The following is a 23,392-nucleotide window of genomic DNA, read 5'->3' on the forward strand; positions in this document are numbered from 1 at the left end:
GCTGCACTGCGATGGTACTTTCTGATTGGGGCGGGCTCGGATTTGTTCCGGGCCGGCACCGCCCGCGACCCGGAAGGGCTGGGGCCGCCCGGCGCCGCTTCCTGCCCTCCCTCACGGCACGGCGGGCACACGGAGCGCAGCGCGCCGGGCACAGCGCCCGCCGACGCTCGGGGCTTCGCCCTGCCGCATGTCCCCGCCCCCGCTGTAAAATACCGGCGTCCCAAGCACTCAGTGGTCATGGGATACTGGAACAGTTCCTGTTCCTGCTCTGAACCGAAACAAATCCGAGCCCGCCCCAATCAGAAAGTACCATCGCAGTGCAGCCCCAGACCTCGAGGACATGCATCTGATTTAGTTTAGGATTTACGGAACCTGCATCTGCGGCTGCTTCACGATATTCAACTGCAAACCAACATACCCATGAAGCACACTGATTTTTAATCTAAAGCAGTATTGGTTTGTTTGTTGTTTGGTTTTGTGTTGTGTTGTTGTTTTTAATTAGTGTAAACAAATACCAGTACTCCACATCCTTAAAAGTCTGCTTAAATCCAGCCAAAAGGAATGTAGGGCACAGTCACTCCAGAAGGGTGATAAAATTATTTATTCTTACATTAGTTTATGTACACAGTAAAGACATTCATCTAGAAAAATGCCTCTATTGTAGTAAGAGATATTCAAACTACAAACTATCAATAAATACGTTAGAAACATACCGTACACTGATGTAGAAATACCCTACGCTCTTTTGGTTACTTATCCAGTACAGTATTATTGAAAAGTTTTTTGGTATTCTTCATGCAACATCAAAATTCTTCCTGACACTTCATGCTATACATTTTTTTTCTTTATTAGGAATGAGATGAAATTTAAAACCCTGTTTACAAGTAGTAAAAAAATCACTGAAAATTTTAACATAAATCTCTCAATTTCTGTACTAAAAAGAACCAATTTAAAGAAGGTTGTCTTTAAAAAAATTAATTTTCTCAACAAATTCTTTATAAAACAGGCAGTATTTCAAAAGGGATGTCTCCATCACCCAGGATGAATTTGTGCTTCAAAATTTTAAAAGGAATATTCATGGCAAAAACCTAAACCCAACCAGTAGGTAGAGGAGAGATTGCAGTACGAACTGCCTAAAACCAAACATGCTTTCAAAATCTGTCTAGGAAAACACTAAACACTTATCCACGTCACTATGCCATCACCTACTCTAACAATTAGAAATGGAGTTTTAATAATACTTAGCTCTTCTCATGCTCAAACTTCGCCACAAACATTTAAGTAACCCTAACACTTCTGCAAGTATTATTATCCCCAATTTACACTTGGGGTGGTGGAGGTGGAGAGGGCTGGGAATTTGCCAGGATACAGACCACACACATCCCTTTCATCTTGCCTCCCTCGCTTGTCCGAGCTCTTAATCAGTTTCTGTATTTTACACTCAGTGTACTGGAGAGTCCCAGGACACACAGGTGGTACATTCCCATCAGTTATTAGTGGTTATTATGCAAGTTGTGTCACTTTGAAAGTTACGTGACAAACATTGAAGTAGTAATCGACATGAAATCCAGGCTCAGGGCTGATGTCACAGAATGCCACGCCACTGTCAAAACAAGCCTGCTCTTTCTGTAACCAGGTCTTACGCCTAATTTGTTCTGTTTTACAGCTAAAATAGCTCTTGAGGTCAATGGTGGTGGTACAAGAATAAAATTTGTTCCTCACAATCTGTCCCCGGGAACATGGAAAGCCCCTGTGGTGGCTCAGTACGTCCTGACATTGTAAACCAAAAAGGGACTTCTAGATCAAAACAAAGATTTCACATGTGCCAACCCACCATGAGGTACAGATTACTAAGGTCTCTTCCCCTCCACCCCTGAGTTAGAAAATACATCTGAATTATGTCCTGAAAACCATGTGGGAAAGTAAATGTCTAGCAATACGATTGCAGATACAAAATAAAGTATTTTGCCTTCATCTTAGTATCAATCCCTGAATTATTTAGGTTGATATCAACAGGAACCGCATTTTTCATTTTGCCACATTTGCCCTGCTGAATTTTCTATCTTACATTTTTCAGTCTGTGCCCTGTTTTGATTTTTATCCTGCCTAGTTTACTCTTACTCTAAACCCAGCTTAGTTTCTTGCTGTCTCTTGATAAGCTTTGGAGCAACGGATAATGCCATGGTGTTTCCCTACCTGACCTGTAAGAGATGAGAGACGCAAAATTCTGCCACTTGTAATAGCAAAATGACTGAGTATGCAAAATTATACCCTCTTACAGGCACCCAAAGGGCTTTAAAAAGGCACATGTATTCTGTTCCTCAGTGCCTGATCTTGGTGGTTTTAGTGCGTCTCCAGTAAACCCTGTACAATGCACACATTGCCTTCCAGTATGGAAGGAACTTGGAATAAAAAGTAAGGTCTTCAGACATCACAGTCAGCAGCTGTGTCATCCTTTAACAAACACTAGAGCTGCACTGATAGTGAAAATTGGGTTCTTACAGCAACCTCCCTCTCTAATCCATTTTCCCCCTTCTTCCCCAAACATCTAGGAGAGAGGAAAAGTGCATGTTACGTGAGCTATTTCCCAAGCTCTTCCTGCCTTTTGTAGAGCTGGTAGGCCAGAAAACATCTATTTTGCACAGATGTGGAAGCAAAACAACAGGAGTTTTGCCCCTCTTCCACAAGTGCAGCTGAGAGCTGGCAGGCTGTCCAAGTGCCCTGCCTCTGGCCATGTCCTGAGGGGTGAGAAGCACCTGCAGCTTTTGGCTTCAGATGGGGACTGTGGATGTTTACCACCAGTGGAAACCAGTCCCAAGGCACTAGGCAGGAATTGAAAGGACACAAGAAAGTTGTTGTGACTTGGGGGTACCCTGTACAGCTGATAAAACAGGCTACAAAATTAAGAGGCATTGGCTCCTTCCTCTGGGCTTTCTGGAAAAACACAATTCAAACAAATAAAAAAGATGCAAGATACTTGCCAAATGTTTTCCCTGCCTAACTGAAGCCATTCTTCCTGCTTCAAAAAATCCAGGAGATGGAGGGATCAATACACATTGATTTGAATTTGCTTATGTTGAAATGTTTCCATTGCACACAGATGAAATGCACTTGCACATTTGGGCATGGCTTCACTTCTCTGTGAGGGAGAGGAGCCCATAGGCCTGCCTGGGCTCCAGGGAGTTTACTGGAGGAGTTTCATCTCCAAATGCCAGTCTGGTGATGGGAGCCAAGCATTCCCCCCCAGCCTGGACCGAACCAATCTGGATCAAATGCCTCCCTTCATCAGACTGGACTTCTAGCTGCCTTGAAAATGCAGTCCTGAAAAAAAGGTTAGAAAAGGAAAGGCCCATGCTTTGGCAATTCATTATCTGTCCTGTAAATCCAAAGCTGTGAAACATTCTCAGTAGCTTGACTGGTGGCAATTCACTATCGTAGGGCTGGTGTTCACCACAAAAGCAGTTCCTCATGGTTACAGAAGTCACACTAATCGGGCACGCTTTTCACAATTCCTCCAGATCAGTTAGATCCACAACCACTTTCAAAAAGAGAGTGTCATCTCTGATGTAGGTGTTCTTTGTGTTCTCCAGGACTGAGTGCGGCACAAAGCGTGGACAGCCGGAGGCGATATTCATTTCTCCATCCGGCCTTTTGAAACTGCTGCTGTTGGGGTCAGCTCTAAAGACTTCCACGATGTGATTTTTTTTCCCACTTTGGTCCAAAAGCATAAGTGTAACTTTCTGCTTGAAAGGCCACAGGAGCAGCGAGTCAAACTCGCCCCTCATGACCACGAAGTAGAGGGAGATGTGCGTTCCCTTTCCCGAGCCGTCCCCGTTCAGGTAGGCTCTCGCACACAACCTGTACCCGCAGCGGCTGGTGTAGAAGGGCTGGCTGGCTATGGACAGCACACGGCCTTCCACTGCCTCTTTCTTCTTCATCTTGTAGTCCGTGATTTTCCAGATTAATTTCCCATTGTAGCACGTGCCTTCCAGAAGCTTAAATCGTTCTTCATTTTTATTGAGCTGTGCTTTGTGAATATTGATCTGGAGATCATGTTTGCTGGACTGATCTTCCAAAACAACTGAGAGAAGAGGGGAAAAAAAGAAATAGAAAAAAAAAAGAGGAAGACATTTGGTAAAATAAAAGCATCAGAGCCCTGGATAAAATGAGCACCCAGACTCAAGCTGGCAAAACTGATCTACCCAAGCCTGAATACAGGCTCTGAACTACAGCTGCTAACTTTTTAAAACTGTAATTGCAGCTGGTAGCTGAATAAGAAAAACTGGCAGCTATAAACCATGAATGCCTGAATAGCACCATGGCCTCTATCACAGTGCAGGAGCCAGACCAAGGCCAGCTCTGTGGCCCTGCAGTGCCACAGGAGTTCAGGAGACGTTGTGTAGTAGGGAAAGGTGGGACAACACTGCACACACCATCACAGTTTGGTCTCAGAATGCAAGAAGAAAGCCCTTTGTACTGAAGAGCTACAGCTGACTGAGTGTAGCACCAGAGTCTCTCGTTAGCCACCAGTAAGTGAGCAAACCCCCGCTACCTGTGCAGGAAAGTGCCAACGTACCCAAGCGCTGGTCGTACGTCTCCATCAGGGCAATCTTCTGTTTCACATTTTCAATTGTGTCAAACAGGGGCCGCAGGTCTAATTTACTTTGCTGCTGGTTTGCCATCTGTATTAGCTGTTTCACTTGTGATTCCAGGCGTGCAGACTTATCCAGGTGACTGGCCAGAGCCTTTCCAGTTCATGCCATTGGAAGAGGGTGGGAAGTAGAGACAAGAGATATCCATAAAATCAGCTATTTGCTTTGAATTAACATAATGAAGTCTTTAGCATATCAGCAGTATCAATGATATGATGCATTCAAAGTGCTCTGCTGGCTTAGGAATTTATCCCAGTGCTCCTTCATGATTAATTCAGCACATTTACAGACTGAGAAGCCATCCGTCATTCAGACCCAATTCACACTGCATCACTACATTCAACTCAGTATTCAAATTTACACCTGCACATTTGCCATGGGCATCTGACCATGAGGATTTGTACAGTGCTTTTTGCCCAGATCATGTATCCAAACTTCTGTATCCATTAAAATGAAAAGACAATGCCGTACTGTAAAAAAATGAGAAGGTCTTGAGGAGATTTGTTATTGCTGTGCTATTAATGACAACTATTACTGGAGAAACATATTTCAGGATACAAGAAAGCAATTGGTAAAAAAGGTAAAATCAATGTCTCACCTGACTGCTTACCATCAAGCTGCTGTTGTTACCAAACAGTTGTGTATACTGTCTGAATTCTTTCTCACATTTCTTAATGGCATCTGCTAGCTGCTGGATTTTAATCTCTTTACATTCCAGGCTCTTATACAGGTCAGATATCTACAGATGGAAAAATCAGAGTATAAATGCTAAGGAACACCAAAACATACAATGAAGAAATTATAAAATATGTGACTATATAAGAGAGAGTGGAAAAGTTTACAATGCAAATCCTCTAAGTGAGCTAGATAAAGCACTCCTTAATTCACTATTTGTGGATAAGCACTGGCAAGAATTGAACGTAAGGTATCAGACTCTTGAATAGATCTGTGTGGCTACAGGTGAAAAGAGGCTCCCATCTCTCATTTCCATCATGATGATCCATTCAGCTCTACAGTGGGGCAATACATACTTACATGCACACGTGCATGTGTGTTTCTATGCGTATGTATACAGATTTTTTTCCTCTACGGAGGTCTAACCAGCCGAAGAGATGAGTCAGTGAGGGATACACTCTTCAAAACCAAGTTACAACACTTTGGGATGCTTATTTCTTGCATAAACAAGCAAAGAGTAAGTTCACTATCAGCTTGGATGCATTCAGTTTAGCAGGACTGGGCCTACACCCAGTGTCACCTGCTGGGAGCCAAAGAAGTGATCATGAGCAGAAAGATGCTTGCAGCTGGTTCTGGTGTCCTCTGTGCTGCCTCCACACAGAGCAGGTAACCTGGCCAGTCAATGAAACTTTAAAATACTTTATCTCTAAACGTCATATCCAGTGTAAGGCAGAGACTGAAAGCAAATGAGGTGAGCAATGGCAAGGAGCCTCCCACTGTGCCTAGTGGAGAATGTATGTGCCTGGGCACAGAGAGCTTTCCCTGTAATTGACTCACTTCCCTAGAAGAGCTTATGCTGTCTTCTGAGGTGTGAAAAGACCATAAAAACAGTCTTTTAAAATGTAGCTGAGCTAAACCAGGCAACAAATGTAGACTCTCATATCATCCTCTAACAAGTCAAGAACTGCTGAAGAGTGCTTATTAAATATGACTTACCTGTTCTTCCAACCGGGAGTTCTTGTCTAAAATCTGCAGCATGTGTTCCCTCAGGGCACTGTTTTCATGTTCAGCAAGTTTCCCTCTTTTAACCTTAGTGAGGCAGAGGGGGGAAGTGAAAAAATAAAATAGTAAGATAAGCAGATTTTTGAAGCTGTCAGTAAAAAATTTAGTAATGCAAACATTCAAAATGTCTCCTTTATGCCTTGAAAGTGAGGGAAAGGCAGTCCTGATTTTCTAGGATGGCATCTTAACCAACAGCAGAAATGGCTGTGAAAGGACATCAACTGGTTATTTTAATTATTGTGCTTGGTTTGGGAGACAGAGTCCAGTCCTGGTGCAGACAAAGATCTGTAAAACAGTACCTTTACATGACAGCCGTACTGCTTATATGGGCAGTCCACTTCTGCCTCAGGACACACAGCATGGTGCTTTTCGATCTGCATGTATTAACAAAGAAGGTTGTGATTAAATAATTACTTGGTAATTTGAAGCACTAATGAAATCTAAATGCCTGCACAAAGGGTGAATAAAGGCCACTGTCGTGACACCACCAATCACCTAAACAGGAAAATGAGTATTCAGAATCAATAAGCAAGCCAGGTATTTTTCCATTCTGCAAAACACCAATGGCTTGCAGTGACAGAATAATCCACTTAAAAGATGGGAGATATATCCCTTTTAGGATCAAACAAACTAAACACTTAGAGCATTGAAATTTTATTGGCACGGGCAAATGTGGTCTGCAACATTGCTTTCAGTTTTCATAAACATGTGTGATCTGCTGAATTGCAATATGTGAAAAAAAATAATTGTACCTCTTTTTTCAGAATTATTTGTGAACAGTTTTGGAGACAAGGCACAGGATAATCAGGACAATCATTTTTCTCATGATTCTGAAGAAAAAGGAACAGAACAAGGCAATGGTTTTATTTTTTTAAAGTAGTATATGCAGAGGAAGCTATGCAAAAAGAAATCCCAAACATACAAATGCAAGCCACATATCACCTTGGTGTTCGTAAGAGAGCATCAATAATTGATATTATTTAAAGCACAGTTATTATACTTTCACCTTCAGCTACTCAGCCAAATTTTGTTTCAGGTGTTAAGTGCCACTGCAATGCTGGAAACTTTTCACTCAGCAGTATCAAGGGGAAACAGGTGCTATGGACTCCTGGGAATGCTTCATAATCTTACCTTTATGTTAATTAACACCACATATGTATTACAGTACTGGCACATCTCTTCTCGGAATTTACAGTGCTGGCTCAAGTGCTCTTTCAAGTCTTTGCGAAGAATTTGATCTGGACATCCATCATTAGTGCATTGCATGCTTTGAAACAAACACTGCTGGAGATGCTCCTGCAACACACACCAGCAGATTAAATGCCAAATGGCCAGTGTGACCTGGGACGTTTCCTTGAATCAACAATCACCTAAACATTCAGAATATGAATGGACACTAATTTACTAAGGCTACATAAAGCAAATGATTCTTATTTAAAAAAGAAAAAACCCTAAGGCAAAGCTGGAACAAGCTAACAGCTGTAATATTTGCTACTTACAGTGTATAGCTGTCATAATCTTTGTACTTAAACCACATTGCAACAATAACTCTGAAGAAAATCATGGGAATTTAGCTGATCATAAATACATAGGGCTGTCATGAAAATCAAAGGCTTCAAAATTTGATCAAGCAAACCAACCTGATATCGTCCCAGAATTACTTTTGAATTGCAGTCAGGAAAGTTTTTGCAGAACACATGCAAGTTGAGAACTTCCCTTTTACAGCAGTTGTCTTTGAATACCTGTAAAGGAAGCAAACCAGCCTTAATATGCAGTCACATGGTAATACTGTCCCTGCCCAGCTCCGTGGGGTCCCGTGTGCCCCCACAGATGCACGGGTGGGTTCAGTGTTACAGTCGGTAGCAAAGAGGCGAGAAGGGCATTTGTGTGCGTTCTGCCAGGAGCATTTATTGCTGCTACACTGTCAAAGGGTGCAGAGGCAAATACCAACACGATCCCAAAACTCACAGTTTTACCCGGGGACGGGGAAAAGGCAGGACCAGGGAGCGGGGACCAATGGGGAAGCTCTGGGGGAGTGACAGGGGGTAGAGGCTGACAGCCAACCGGGGAATCCAAACTGGGATAGAGTAACATAACAGAACAAGCATCCTGGGAGAAGCCTTTCTGGTCACCCTAACATAAAGTGGTTCTTGTGGTGCTGGGGACTTGTCTTACTGAGAACTCTCTGTCCCTTGTAATGTATGTTCACTGGCCACCACAACAAGGGATATTACTTATAATATAAAAGAACAATACATCGCTACAGATCTTCTGAGTGTTCAAGTGTAGACTCCATAATCATGAGTATGGCTCTTAATAATTAATGTTGAAAATTTGTATTAAAACTATAAATTAAACCATTTCTGAAATTTGTTTTATAGGGTTTTTTTTCCCCCCACATAGTTATTCCACAGATGCTGATCCATCCCCACAGCCAGCAGGACTAGTAGCACAGGAGCTGTATAACCACTGCCAGAGCCTGCCTGTATCTAGAGGAAAGCAACTGGAGCTAATATGCCCCAAAAGCCAAATCAGCTCTGTGCATGCTCCACTATGTTCAAGTGCCTTTGGGATGGAGGCAGTGCTGAGATATCCTTTCTGCCACCTCTGAGAAGCAGCACCGTTCTCAGCTGTATATGCAGAAGCAAACGAAGCCCCCAGAGCAAACTCTCTGTCTTATTTAAGAGATCTTCCTGCATTGTTGCCATCAAAATTTGCAAGAAGTAGAAGATGGCAAATGAAAACCAAAAATCCTGTGGACAGTCTGATTACAATTTCCAATCAGGAGTAGGAGAGAGAGGAAGGAAACATTTTATTTCCCTGGAAAATATCTGGCAGGACCAAGTATACAGTACACTTTCAAGTCTTGGAATATAATTAAGGACAAATGTATCCATTATAAAACAAATCAACCAAAACCAACAATAGCTTGCAAAATAAAAAGGATTAACTTATTTTTTTCTCTAAAAGTTACCCAAAAGTAAATTAAATCTTCAGGGCTAGTAAGAGCTAATGCAGATAGTCAAGACAGCAAATTACAGCCAAGTGAAAACAAAGACAATCAGATGAACAAGATATCCTAGCAAGATAGGGCATTAAAAAAGCAAGTCAATAAAATCTCCATAAAAAGCCAGACATCTGGTGACTTGAGAGGATTTAAAGCTTTGTGAAATTCTTCAACACTTTACTGGAAATAACAGAAGACTAAAATGAAATAACTTTAGAACATGAAGTATAAAATGAAGCTTTAGCTAGACAGCCATAATTTCTTTCTGGGAAAGCATCACTGAGTACACTGCTTCCTTTAGCATCATTTCAGAGACAGAAAAACTGCTCTGCTCTGAGGACTAAAAGCCACCTTGTTCTCAGCTGTCTTGCCTTTCCCATGTAAATGCTGACTGTTGAAATAAAGCTATAGCCACTTACCTCATGCATTTTTATTGTTTCTTTGTCGACAGGACAGGTGGGTACTGCATTTAACTCTCTAGATCAAAAGAAGAGTCGTGTTAACCCACAGGAAATTCAATTTATTTTATGAAATTGGGCTATGCTATAATCTGACTCTGACAGAAGTCAGCAGTAGATACCATAAAAACAAAAAAAAAGTCCTTTGAAAACACTTTTATCCAGCAACTACACAGCCAAATTCTGCCCAGAGCTTAGAGAGGACATAAAGCGGCAACCGTGAATATGTAATAGAAAGCAGAGTTTGTCCTAAGAGTGTTCAATGGTAAAAACCACAAGATGTTTTTTAATTAAGAGGACTAGTCACTCTCTGGCCAGCTGCAGCTCACAGATGTCGTATCTCAAAAAATCTCATTGTGCGCTTTAAACCCAGCCTTTGCCTAGAAGAACCAGTGCCCTCCTTGCTACACCAGTAAAAGAAGACCTAATGGCTCCTTTCTTAAAAGGCTTCCAGAAATCCTGTGATAGGGTGCAGGAAAACATTCATTGAGGCAGTGCAAAAGGGAGCAACACAGAGACAAAGCAGCAAATGTGAAGCATCTAAAATTCACAAAAGTTAATTAGTGACATCCATCCATGTAAAGAGGCTCCTCTGCAGCCTTTCCAGGAGAAATCCTGCCTTCAGGTACACCAAACAGTCCATAATGTATTCCCAGACAGGTCTGGGGGGTAAACTCATTTGTACCAAGCAGAGGGATGCCAGCAGCCTTGTGATCTAACTGCAGTATCAGATAATATTAACATCAGTTTTATAATTCTGCTAAATTCAGAGGAATTATGCAGAAGCAAATGAACACAGCCTAATCTAACCACCAGCACCAACACCGTGAGACATCAATGCAGCAAATTCCTCTGAAGAGCACAACGGCAGGCAGACAGACCACAGCAGCATCTCACACAGCAGTGTATCAGCTTACATCAATAGTTTCTTTACGCTGACTTCCCTGCGGTTCACCAGCACCGGGTTAGAGACACCTTTAAAACACTGAGCACACAGTCACTGGGTTCAACAGAGTCCTTCCACTGACTCCTTCAGCCTCTTACTGTGTTGGTAATATTATTATGGCACTCACTGCTCATTTATAGATGATGTGGGCTGGTTTTTTTAGGAAAAAGAACAAGGGGAGCTTGCAGGTACGGGAGGAGTCTGCTCTCACCTCAGAGCAAGAATGCACTGCTGGCAGAAGCGGTGGCCGCATCCCGTCTGGTGGGGGTTGTGCAGGACCAGGTGGCAGTAGGCGCACTTGTAGCGCTCCTCCAGGCTTTCCACAAACTTGTAGTCGGTGTTGGGCTCGAAGTCCAGAGAGTTGGTGCTGGCAGAGTTCTGGCGCGTGAAGATGCCCGAGAGAGCAGCGGGTTCGTCACAGGCCATGGGAGCTGCACTGGGAAGTGAAGCAGACACAGGGAGAAGCTCTTCAAATACTCCCTGGCAGCCACTCGGCCTCGGCTACCGCTTGCAGCAGGTTGCTGCTGGCAGGAGGGCTCTCATCTGCAGGGGGGAGACAGGTTTCAGAGGGAAATGTGGTGCCAGCTATGGAAGAACAACAAAACGCTCACAGAACCACAAAATGAAGATTACACAACAAGCATCAAAGCACACTTCTTTGGAAAAGAGCTTCACAACCTGAAAATTATTCCACAGAATTGAGATTTTTATGGTTTGGTTGGGTTTTGATTTTTTAAAATTTTCTTGCAGCAGTTCTTAGTCTCAAAAAAAACTACAAGAGTCACAGACACAGCTGGGGAAAGCAGAATCCAAGTCTTGGCCTTAATGTTCACCAGGAAAGTCTCCACCTAAAGTAGAGCCCACCCACATGAATTTACAAGTTCACTGCACTGGTTCAAGCAGGAGATGGCTTTGTGGTTCACAGCAAGGAGCATACAAAAAAAAAAGGCAGCAAGGGGATTTTACCTTCAGTTTAGGTGTTACAGGAGTTGAAGCCTCTTAACTTGACATCTTTCTTTTTCCTGTTGATCACTCATTTATAGCAGTATACTCTGATCTCACTTAATTATGTGCAAGTTTTTGGCTGTGTTAATTCTGTCTGAAAGAAGTGGTGGAAAAAAAAGGAAGAAAAGCAAGGCTGCAATCAGAAGTGTGATGTAAGTTTTTCTTTCAACCTACTGTAACTCATACACAGCATAGGAATGCAACGTTACTTTTCCAGTAAGAAAAACCATCAATATTTGTTCCAAGCCCTAAGTCACAAACCTTGAGATTTGCCACCAGTCCCTCAACCTTGCAGTTGCTTTTTTTTTGCAAGTAGCTCAAGACCTAGAGCCACTCTGGTTGGCATTTCTTGCAGCTTTGCACTCAGAAGATGTTTTCCTTACAGGATTGTACAGCTCCCAGATCATTTCATGAGGGAAGTGCTCAGTTTTCCAGTTGTGCTGTGGGATGCTATTTCTCCTCTGTGTGCACCACCCACCCTGTCAGTCACTGGTGTCACTCTTACTGGCATCAACACCTCTCTGAGAGCTCTCACTCATCTCCTGTAAGGTTACCAAGGGCATTTGCTGCTTTTGGAGGGAAGCAGGGCTAGCACATCACCATTAACAACCTTGTGTCTGGCATGAAACAGCGTGCCCAGCACTGACATTCTGCCCTCCCTCCCTGCTGCAGCAGCCCACGAAAGCAGCAATTAGTGAGCTGCCACAGAGCACCTCGGGCTTCAGAGAGCCACATCCATTTTCCTTTCTACTTTAGCAATCCATCCTGGGCAAGGAAATCCAGCGGACAGATAATGTGCCTGATTCAAAAACACGCCAAAGCACTTAACCAATTAAAATGTATTCCACAGCCAACATTTAAGTGCTCCTGTAACTCAGCACCCTCGTTAGTGGTTGTACACAGTATTCACCTCCCCAGCTTGTGAGAGTCTCCTTGCCTTTCACCAGGCTGAATGTCTGACATACTCCAGCACACCTGATCATCTAACATTGGTAGCACTCAGGAATATGAGCCCTAATCATATTCCAGCCATCAAGACTTATTATTCCAACAGGAGTTTGCAAATTACCCTGTTTGATCCCTCCAAATAAACAGCCTTCTGCTTCAAACCAGACATGGTTGTCCATTTTCTCCTTTAATTTTTAAACAGCTGATCTTTCCTCCTCTGAAAACGGGGTTCCCAGTTCCCTGACACCTAATAAGGAGCAATTCTATTTTCCTCACATCAACCAGGGATGCCAAAATGCAGCCTGAGGGATTACCAGTCTCATGTCTGGGCTGCCTCGGTAGCAGATGCCAGCAGCGGAGTGTGCTTGCTGCTTCTAAGGCAGATGGAGAGCAGTCACCATTAATTTCCAGAGCATGGACCACCTACAGGATGAACTGCCTAAGAGCTCACTCTGCCATCGGTTGGTGACACCTCTGAAGCAAGTTTCCTTCCTCTCTCTTATTACTGCTCTTTCTCCCATTTACTTGGCATCCAGTCTCCCCAGTCCTATTATGCTCCAGCATTTACATCATCTGATGGTATGGTTTAGCAAGCTAATGTGTAAAAACACACTAAAATAAAACCAACAACAACTACAACAACAGCTTCTGTGTTTTACCCATTTTGCCTTTAGGGATCTTCCTTAACTCCAGAAACTCCAGCTGGGGTGAGAAGTTTTAGGCAAAAAAGTTATGGGACACATTAAAAAGAAACACAGTCATCAGCCCAAAATCCTATCCCAGTAACTCCTCCAGAGCTCTCACTGCTCATTAAATCAACCAAAATCACTCCCATTTCTTTCTGCAAGGAGCACTCTGCTGTGGTACAACACCTTCCAACTCTCTTGCTGAAATGAGAGCCTGTATCTCCTTAAACACCTTCATAACGCACCCCACCCAGATCCCACTCCTAAAAATGGAGACTCTTGGCATCTCCATGAAAACACCTCCTCCACCTCAGCATTGCCCAGGATGGTACTGCACAGCTGAGGACATCTCAGGGCATAGGAAAGAGCACCCCAGGTGAAAGGGAAGGCTGCCTGCTCAGAGGGCAGAGCGGAAACCTCTGGGTGCCCAGAAGATCAGGGAGATCACCGCTACTGCCAGCCTTGCAGGAGCTTTGCTGCAGCATTTGCAGCTGTTCTGCTGGAAGAAATGGGCTGCCCCAGGAGGAGGCCTGTGGATGGCAATCCTTTGCCCAAGCTGGAGAGATGCCCGTGTAAATCAGCTGGAGAGACTCAGAGGAGCTGAGAAACAGCAGCCCTGTGCCAGCCCTACTGCCAGCCAGCACTCGGTGGGATGTGATCCAAACCATCCCAGGCAGCATGTAATTCCCATCCCAGCACTCAGTGACTCAGGGCAGGTTGCAGCAGCTTTGCTCCCACTTCTGGCTTGGCTCCATGCATGGGCTTTCTGAACTGAAACCAAAGGGAAACTGTCAGGGGAAAAAGTGCTTTTTTGTGACAGTGAGAGCACCCCAGGGTTATCTGAATCAATTTCCTGCTTACGCTGATGCCTGGCCAGCGTAGGTAGGGGCTGAGGTAGCTTTCACTTCTTCCTTCTCACAGCTTCCAGCAAGGGGAAGGTGTCCTGCCTTTGTGTATGCTGCAGTTTTTCAGCACACGTGCAAACTGCAATACTGGTTTAAAATAGCAGAGAGCAGCCAGCTCGTGCTGCATAATGATGCTCCTGTGGCAGACACAGTGCATGCTGTAAAGTGATTTTCACTGCAACTCTACTGCAACAGCACACACACAAAAACACCCAATCTATGGAGACTGAAAATATACACATTAAAAAAAAAAAAAAAAAAAAGATTTCCCTCTACTGAAATAAATAGAATTAATTCTGCCCACACATAAAAAAAGTGGTATGAATCCCTAGAGGCTAAGCCCAAGTCCTATGAAGAGCTACCAATGGGTGGGAGCTCAAAGGCAGTGTGCAGTACAAAGAGCTCCCAGCAGCACCTTCCCACCCCTGTCTGCACCATTAGCTGCACAAGCAAAATGCTTCTGGAACAACTCTTTCTATGCAGATGCTTTAACCTCACTGGAAATAATCCAAGTGGAATAATTTTCATAACAAAAATAAACTTTATAAATTGTGAGCTATCCTGTTTCAACTACTGCCACACCAAACCGAGCCCAAATGTTTTCCAGTAAAATGTTCCACACTTAGAATTGCTTATTGTTCAGAAACTGAGCAGAACATAATAATGAGGAGAAAAATCAGCATTGGCATGACTTACTAGAATATAAAATTGCATCAACATTTTAAAGCCATGTTCAAACAGCTTCCCCCCAGCACTGCTGCTCTCTACCTACAGCACCCGCAGACAGAATGACAGAGGCTGTGTGGAACCCTGATATCACATTGAACTACTGTGGACAGATTAACTTCTTCTAGCCACAAACACATACTTTATGCACACAGGAAAAACCATTCCCTATGATGTAGTTGCTTTTTTAAAAGAGAATATGTTTTTCCTGTTTTCTCTCACATGAAGCCAAGCCTTGCTGAAAGGTTAGCACCATGAGCTGTGAGTGCACCATTACGGCCAAAACCTCCAGGACAGCAGAGCCAGACACAGGCACTGGGTGCCACCATGTCCCAGACTGAGAAAGGAAAATCCAGGTCATTATCACAGATTTGATCATCACACATGGACAAGAAGACAAGATCCTTGGTCCTGCTTGCCCAGCAAATGGGGCTGAGAGCCTGGCTTCGGCCAGGTTCACTGCATGAGGGGAGGGTGATGCTCAGCCACCCTCCAGGACTGGGGTATTCCCAGTAAAAAGCACCTTGATCGCTTCCTCACTTACCAGCTTCCATGTGATACATACAACAGGGCATGGAGAAAAGGTTATGCACCTACCTTTCTGTAGCTCTAGTTCAGCTCTACTGCTTCGCCCTAGGACACTTGGTAGGGACAAGTCTTAGAAGATGCCCTGTCCCTCCCTCTAAAATTATCTACCTTTTATGGTAGATCAGAACTGTCTTAGTCACAGTGGGAAAAATTTTGCCAAATTTAGAGGTCTAAGATCAAGTCACTTCATTGGGAGCTGACAGGCAGAAACAGGATAGAGGGAAACAGATCTTGCACTAAAACAATCCTCTCCAAGCTGCCTTATAAACTATTAAACTTATAAACAGATTAGCTGCCTCCAGTACTTTTGAATTAAAATAACGAAGTTGTATGATTTACTACTCTAAGCCCCTCCAAAACCCACTGTTTTGGGGACAAGAAATATATGCCCCAACTCAACCCACAGAGTGGAAGAGGTAAGAGTTTGCTAAAGAATGACTGAAAGTGTTTATACAGTTTGGAATACACATTTAAGATACAGCAAGTTATACAGAGTCATGTCAAAAGAGGAGATGATGACATCTGACATCACTGGGGGATCATCCTTGTCCCTTCCAGCCCAGGAAGAGCTAGAACATTTTGACTGCTGACAACAAAACACACTTGCAGAGTCCCAATGTGGGAGAAGGACCCTGGCTGCATCGTGTGTTTCCCTCCAGCACAGAGGCTGAGGAGAGAAAAGATCCCCTGTTGCACCAACACAGACCCACTGCTCAACTCAAGGCTCACTCCCACTTCACCTGGCAGCAAGTGAACCTCAGGAGCTGCCCTGCTGTTGTCCTGATCACTTAAAAGATGCAGTGCAATGACCAGCTAGTACCCAGGAGAGAGTACTTCTAACAGCAACAATTTCCTACAGGATATGTGCCTGAGCTCCCCCAGGGGATGTTGCTGCAGAGGACAGCAGAATAAACATTTTCTTTTGTATATAGACACCACTATACTATTGGAAGTTCCAACTGTAATATTACCTCATCCTCAAGGCACAGTAAAACCTTACTAAGCAAGCATCAGTTTGCTCATCTCCATAGGCAAATTTTTACTAAGCAGAGTAAGACACTACGGTTTCCTTTGCACAGAGGTACAGTCAAGCATTACAATAAATTCCCATAAGACTGGACTTCATCAGGTTTTTAAGACACAGATTACAACCCAGCATTTAAAAAAAAATTAAAAATACACTCTTACAACTAATGAAGTGTGTCTGGTGCTGAAGCAGCATTGATTTTACAGCCAGCTTACTTATTTGCTACATCTACTGTTTTCCCTGGAGATTCTAAAAATAATTAATTAATTAATTTTGCATTATCAAGAAATCTATTTCTAATCAACACAATATTGTTATGCCTTAAAATAACCTCATTCACAGCTGGAAAATAACTTTGTTGCCATCACTTCTGTGGCAATCCCTGAATGTTTTATCACCTTCCCAAGCACCAACAGAAATCTCAGTAAGAAGGCTCTGCTGTGCACGCCTATGACACTGTGGCACCACTTCCCCAGTTCAGGGAGTGAACTCGGTTCCTGAGATGTTTTTGGGTCTGCAGCCTTCCCCTAACCCCTGTGTGACAACCCCCTGAATAGCCCTTTAGAAATGAGAAACAATTCTGGCAAAGTTAAGCTCCTGCCAGTGTGAACAAGACACGTTTTGGTAAAGCCATACCTGCAAACTGTAGCTGGTCCTCAATGGGGAGAAAATGAGAGAGAGACAGAGAGACAGAGTGCACCAGTGTGAGCTTTGTGGTTAACACAGCAGTACAAGCATTTTAAAACAGCAAGGGAGTGGAAATCCCCCAGAGTAGCTTTGAAAAGATCATGTATAAAAATGTTTTAGAAGGGCTAGGATAAAAGGCAAGCCACTGAAAAGTATTTTGCCTTACTGCAATGGTGTACGGACTGCAGATTTTACCATCTGGAGCAACGCAAGGTTACCAAGGACATTTCTCACAGTTGGAATCCAAGATACAGAGTAGATTTCACCTTCCACAAAACTGATGAGTGATGTGATCAAAGAAAAAGTACAAGGGCAGCAGGAAACAGACAAGGACATAAGAAAAACCCAGATCCAATCCTGTGCATCCCTCCACAGCAGCCTTGGCAAAGCTGGGTGAATCCACCCATTGCAGGAAGCGAAGTGGTGGCTCACAGAGGAAGCAGCACTGGCTCGGTCACATAAGCCCATGCCACAGGCTGCACAGGCATGTCACATTTAAACAGGACTCTAAAATCCATTTTAAGAAAATAAACATTTTATTTGGTTTTGTAATAGCTTAAGTGGCCATAAACCCTAATGGTTTTGTAGTCTGAACTTAATTGTGCACACAGGCTTCTTGGCAGCCTCCATCTCCCTCTTTTTGCATCAGCCTCCCTCCCCAGTCCAAAATGTGCTGCCCTCGTGGCAGTGCCTTAGGCTCCATCCCTACCCCCACTCTTTCTTTATCCTCCTCTGCCCTCTTCCTTTGCTTTCTGGTCTCTTGTTTTCTTTTCTTTTTTTTTCTTCCTTTCCTAAAGTAACATATCATATTTTCTCTAAAAGCAATAATTTTAAAGTCTCCTGTAATTTAAAATACTAATTTTCCAAAAAAAGTTTCTATTCTCCTTTGTACTTAGTGCAACATATACCCTCTTTCATCTTTTCCCTTTAACTGAACTTGTTCCCAGAGCATTTCTAACCTATTTCAATTTCCTTCTTCCCTCCCAGGAGGTATCTCAACCTACTGCATGTTTTCCTGAACCTTCCACAAAGCTCTGGAACAGACAAATCATTGCATCATTAAGTCAGTGGCAAAGGGAAAGGCACCAATTTGTAGGCATGCCACTTCTTTATGGGATCAATTAAATTTATTTGAGTTGCATTTCTCAGCACAGCCTAAGCTCACTTCTATGTGGAAGGAAAAGGAAACTTTTTAACCCAGAAGGTATCCTTTCATCCCTGCCATCAGCACCTGCCCCCAATTACTTCCTGGTCAGGCTGTTGACTCTACACCACCTCTGACCAGGCTGACACTAGAACAACACAACAGCTTCTACATAGGCTTTCCCTGAGCCTGGCAGCTCTGAAGGAAGGACACATCCAGCTGGATTTGTCGTGAGCAGGCAGCACTGCAGAAAGCACAGTGCTCTGCAAGCACAGCTCCAGGAAGCACCATCTGCTTCTGGGAAGCTTTGGGGAAAACCCCAAATGGAGAAGTTGAGTGGCAGCAGGATCTTAATTTTAAACAGTTTGACTCTGCAGATGAGTAGAGAGCAGCAGGCCAGTGTTATTGTTCGTGATCAGCCCCTGACCTCCTCCAGCACCAAGCGCAGTGCTGAAACCCTGACCAAGTTTCAAGCAAACTCAAGAGGATGAACGTGAGTGAACAGACAGCAACAGCACTTAGGAAACAGAATGAAGGAAGAGACAAAAAACAAAATAAAGTTGCTGAACAAAGAGTAACAGTAAGGGACAGAGAGCAAGGCAATTAACAGGCTTTAATTTTTTATCTTTTAGTGTAGTGAAGCCAAAGTGAGTCCTCGCTTTTCCTAACAAATAATTGGCTATTACAAACTTTGCAGAACCAGGTCTTTGGGGCTTTCAAGTTCACGTCTCTTTCTCAGCCCTACAGGGACACACTGTTCAGGACTTCAGCTGATTTGACCATTCAGTTGGTTTGGCCATGAATATCTACTCAAGGCACAAGAGATTCTTGGTTTTAATTTTCCACGCCCAGACCTTTGACTCAGTATTAATAAAGAACTTTACCATCATCTATACATAAATCTATGAATCAACTCAATGGTTATTCATCTGAATTACTAGGAGGAGCTCAATTTTTTTTTAACACATACATATATCTGATGACACAGACACACATTTTTCTAGCCACAGCTGTCATTGAAGATATCACTGCTAATGTAAAAACCCAGATGCTGGCGGGGACCCCATGAACTTGCTGTTGAAAAAGTGGTGACAGCAAAGATTGTTACCATTTTCTTTTCTTTAAAAAAAAAAAAAATCAACAGGAGAAAGAATGTATTCTTAAAAAGTCCCTCCCATGAGGACAGAGGTAATAACCATGAGCGGTGCTTTCCCATGGCCCCTTCTCCAAAAGCAGTGGGCAGTGGAAAGCCATGCTGCTCTGCCTGAGCATGCTGCCACAGCCAGGCAGCCACAGCATTTTTTTGTTTCTTTCATAGGGCCACATTCCAGCGTCAAGCACATGGAAATAGCAGACAAGACTGTGAACCATATGACTTAGCACAGGTCTGACCATTTCATGTCTCACAGCGCCTACTTTGGGAAAAACCTGCTTTGCAGATGGTTCCTAATCTTGAGGTTTGGTTAGTCACTAGGTGGCTTTGCATAATACTAATAAGTAACTTTTATATTTTGATATCATCTTCTGCAAAGTAAGTTCACAGCAACGTACTTAATCTTACAGAATCCCTATATGCAAACGTCAGTACACACAAAAACTTGCTTTATCAGTCCCACTCCCAGAGACAAACATGCTTAACTACAGAGCACTCTGGGCAATCCCATATCAAAACCCCTGTGGTTTAGGTGCAGACAGTTTCTCACACACTTGTGTATTTGTTGCAATATCGAGCAGGGGAAACTGGAAATTTTTGCAACATTTTTATTAACAATACAGCATGACTCAAGTTTCCTCACTTTCCCGAGCCCAGCCACACACCAGGGTAAATAGGTTAGCTTCTTTCCTAGGCTGAGGGAAGAGAGTGGAACAACTGCACATTGGTACTGATAAGGGACTGATGACTAACAGTGTGATCATTAACCCTTCACACTTGGTGCCAAGAAACTTGGACAGAAAAGCCTCAGAAAGTAAAAGAAGAGGTTCTGAAATCCTTACGCCAAGGGCACACTGGCTGTAAGGTGTCCCAGGCAGCTGGCTGGGGTCATGCAGCAGCACCCTCAGGCTGCAACGCTGCTCTGGGCAAGGAATGCTCCCAAGAATGGAATGTCTTCGAGACAGCAGAAGCAATCTGAATCCCTGCAGCCACCACGAACTGCCTCCACAGGATCAGGAGACCAAGAAAAGTTACAACTCACACAGACTGTCTGACAAGCCAGAAAAAGGAACACCTCTCCCTAGCCAGATGATTCCTGATGATAAATGATTATGCAAAACCATCAAAGGGTCAGACAAAGAACTGAAGAAGACAGAGGGCTATAGGATAACTTAAAGGTGGGCACAAATAAAGTCCAGGAGATGAAGCACCCTACAAGTGTGCACCTGCCCACTGAAGGGATTTTGCCAAGTGACCCAAGCAATATGAGGTACAGAATGAAGAGCTCCTGACCTGTCCCATAGCTTTAACAGCTGTGTAAGAACTGCTCCTGCTTTAGGGAGCCTGTGTGGTGAAATAAAGAACTGCCTGGTTTCTGCCCTCTGCACTTACCTGAAATTCCTTTGGTCCAAGTCTACAACAGCAGCTTTCTAGCTTTAAAATCTTGTCGCCTCCTGGCTGTGATTCCTTACCCTCTCTAAACCCCATAAATACCATGTGAGTGCCACAAGCTTTTCTTTCTTCCTTCATGAAGTTACTCTGAATCTTATCTTTCAGCAGCTTACACCTCTTCAGTTTCTAACCCTAAAGTTTCCTGCCAGGTACTCAGAGATGTGCCCCATTGCTGCAGACCATCTTCCTGCACAGGCTGAACTCAGCCTCTCCTCTGATATCCGGGCTGTGGATGATGACCAGCCCACGATGATGACCCCAAGCTTCCCCCACAGCCCTTTTTCTCCACAGCCCCTGTGGCCCAACCTGACACAACCAGACCCTGTTCCACTTAGCTCCACAGCCTTAATCTCTCTCAGGCTCACAATACCTCACCAACTTCTCCTGCTTCATGTCTTATATGACACAGTATTTCTTGTCTACTAACACAAAACTGTCGTCCATCATCATCATCCTCTGGTTTTCATAGAATCAAGGGTTTGGGTTGGAAAGGACCATAAAGATCATCTCGTTCCAAGCACCTGGCCATGGGCAGGGACACCTTCCACTAGACCAGGTTGTTCAAAGCCCCATCCAGCCTGGCCTTGAACAGTTCCAGGAATGGGGAAAACACTCATTTGCAAACACTTATTTCTCTCACAATGTAGTATTTTATTCATTCATCCACCCTGCATGCTGCCACAGAGATCATTTTTCTAAGCCATAGCTACAACCACATCACCTCTCACCATCCCTTCACTTTCCCACTGCACCAAAACCTCTTCACTTTCAAAGCCTGTTCTAGTCTCCCTCCACTTGCCCCTGCATTGCCTCCAGAGATATAAAGGCTTCCTCTCTGCCCAAGCAATGATAACAGGCTCCACTGACTCCTTGTTATGTATTTGAGCAAGTGTGTGCTGCGAGGGCAGATGTTTTTTTGAGAGATATTAGCAGGCTGTTCTACTTCAAATCTTTTCTTCAAGATCTCCTTTGCCCAGCAGCTGGGAACAACTGGCTTCTGACTATCATGGTGATCCAGAGGGTCGCACTGCCTCCTATTGCTCCCGCACGCAGGCACGTCCCTCCCTCCTGACTTGATCTATAAACTCCCTTCAGCCAAGGGCTGCGGTTTTGCCTTCTGCTCACACAGAGGGGTCCTCAACCACAGCAAACACTTTCTGCACAACAGAAATAAAATAAGATAATCAAGGCTAACAGCAAAGGAAGTTGTCCTGGGTGGTTTTAGGCTGAGTGCAGCACATCACCACCACACCTCACGCTTAGCTCAAAAGCAAAAATACAACACAGTCCTCAGACAAAAGAAGAAGAAGTGAAAAACCACCCAGGGCAATGCTCATGCACAAGGGCATCCCAGAGCACCCCAATTTTACCTTCATCACTAAACCCGCATGCTCTGTGTTCAATCAGCAGGGGAGGTTTAAAAATACAACCTTGTTTCTGCTGCCAGCCTGGAGATGTGCCTGACCTGAATACACCCAGCTCTTTTTAGCACATCACTGCACTCCTTTCAGCCATCCCGTATTTATTAAACGGAAGTTATGAGAAAAGTTGCTCTTGGCTGGCACTGGGAAGGAGCAGCCAAGCTAACAATAGGCAAAGCAATTCAAGAAGTGCCAACAATAGGAGCTCTTCATTTTTCCTTCTAAATATGAAGAGTGTTGAAAATGTTTGGTTAAAGCCTGCTGCCTCAAGATGCTCCCAGAGCGCTGTTAATCAAGGAAAATCAGAAGACTCCCTGCATACGCACAGAGGGGAAATTCCCTCCCCCCAGCAGCATTCAGCTGACACCAGCGGGGATGCTTGTTACAGTTCCCTGCAGTCTGAAAAGATCAGAGCTGCAAAGACATTCTTCATTCATCCGAGCAGTCCCGGCTTTGTTTCCTTCCCAGCCCCCAAAATTTCGGCGCTGCCAACCTCTGGGGCGGGCACCGGGCCTACCTTTCCCTCCGGCATCCCCGGGGGGAGGCGGCCGTGGCGCATCCGGGGCAGGGCTGGGCTGAGCCCGGCTCCACGGGGGAAACCCCGGCGCCAGGGGCGAGGGCTTCGCCACACCTCGCACAACTCCCGGGGCGCCAACTTCGGCTTTGCGACCCGGGCCTCCTCTCTAAGCGGAAGAGAGCAGCCCCGCGCAGACTTCCCTCTGCACCGCGGGGCTGGGACAGGGACTTCAGGGAGGCGTCGTCCCCCGCCAGCCCGGCCAGCACCCGCCGCCCGCGGGCCCAGCCCCGCTCCCCGACACGCCCCGGCCCCCGCCCGGCCCCGCCGCACCTG

At 44.4% G+C, this 23,392-nt stretch overlaps 1 protein-coding gene across 4 annotated transcripts; it reads right to left on the reverse strand.

The window, feature by feature from the left end:
* Window positions 1–578: 578 nt before the first annotated feature.
* Window positions 579–23,291, reverse strand: TRAF5 (TNF receptor associated factor 5). 4 transcript variants are annotated; one of them, XM_042051659.1, is made up of 12 exons: window positions 23,060–23,291; window positions 11,767–11,899; window positions 11,012–11,343; window positions 9,816–9,873; window positions 8,030–8,131; window positions 7,521–7,685; window positions 7,142–7,219; window positions 6,689–6,763; window positions 6,324–6,416; window positions 5,263–5,391; window positions 4,577–4,745; window positions 579–4,081 (listed from the first exon to the last, which is right to left on the reverse strand). In XM_042051659.1, the coding sequence occupies exons 3-12, from the start codon at window positions 11,224–11,226 to the stop codon at window positions 3,504–3,506; spliced, it is 1,662 nt and encodes a 553-aa protein (XP_041907593.1). In that variant the 5' UTR covers window positions 11,227–11,343; window positions 11,767–11,899; window positions 23,060–23,291; the 3' UTR covers window positions 579–3,503. The 4 variants fall into 4 exon arrangements, with proteins under 4 accessions (XP_041907593.1, XP_041907592.1, XP_041907590.1 ...); XM_042051658.1 differs by having other exon boundaries at window positions 5,251–5,391; window positions 11,767–11,895; window positions 23,060–23,290; XM_042051656.1 differs by having other exon boundaries at window positions 5,251–5,391; window positions 23,060–23,290.
* Between the last annotated feature and the right edge of the window lie 101 nt (window positions 23,292–23,392).

Source organism: Corvus kubaryi, unplaced genomic scaffold (genome assembly GCF_017639235.1).
Source record: "Corvus kubaryi isolate FWS band 111438036 unplaced genomic scaffold, C.kubaryi_AGA036_p1.0 76, whole genome shotgun sequence".
NCBI classification, from domain to species: domain Eukaryota; kingdom Metazoa; phylum Chordata; class Aves; order Passeriformes; family Corvidae; genus Corvus; species Corvus kubaryi.

Coding starts and splice junctions, on each gene's coding strand:
- TRAF5 (XM_042051658.1), bottom strand. CDS start 11,226: ATGGCCTGTGACGAACCCGCTGCTCTCTCGGGCATCTTCACGCGCCAG. Junction 8,132..9,815: donor AAACAATAAAAATGCATGAG/GTAAGTGGCTAT, acceptor CTTCCTTTACAG/GTATTCAAAGACAACTGCTG. Junction 5,392..6,323: donor ACTCCCGGTTGGAAGAACAG/GTAAGTCATATT, acceptor TTCCATCTGTAG/ATATCTGACCTGTATAAGAG.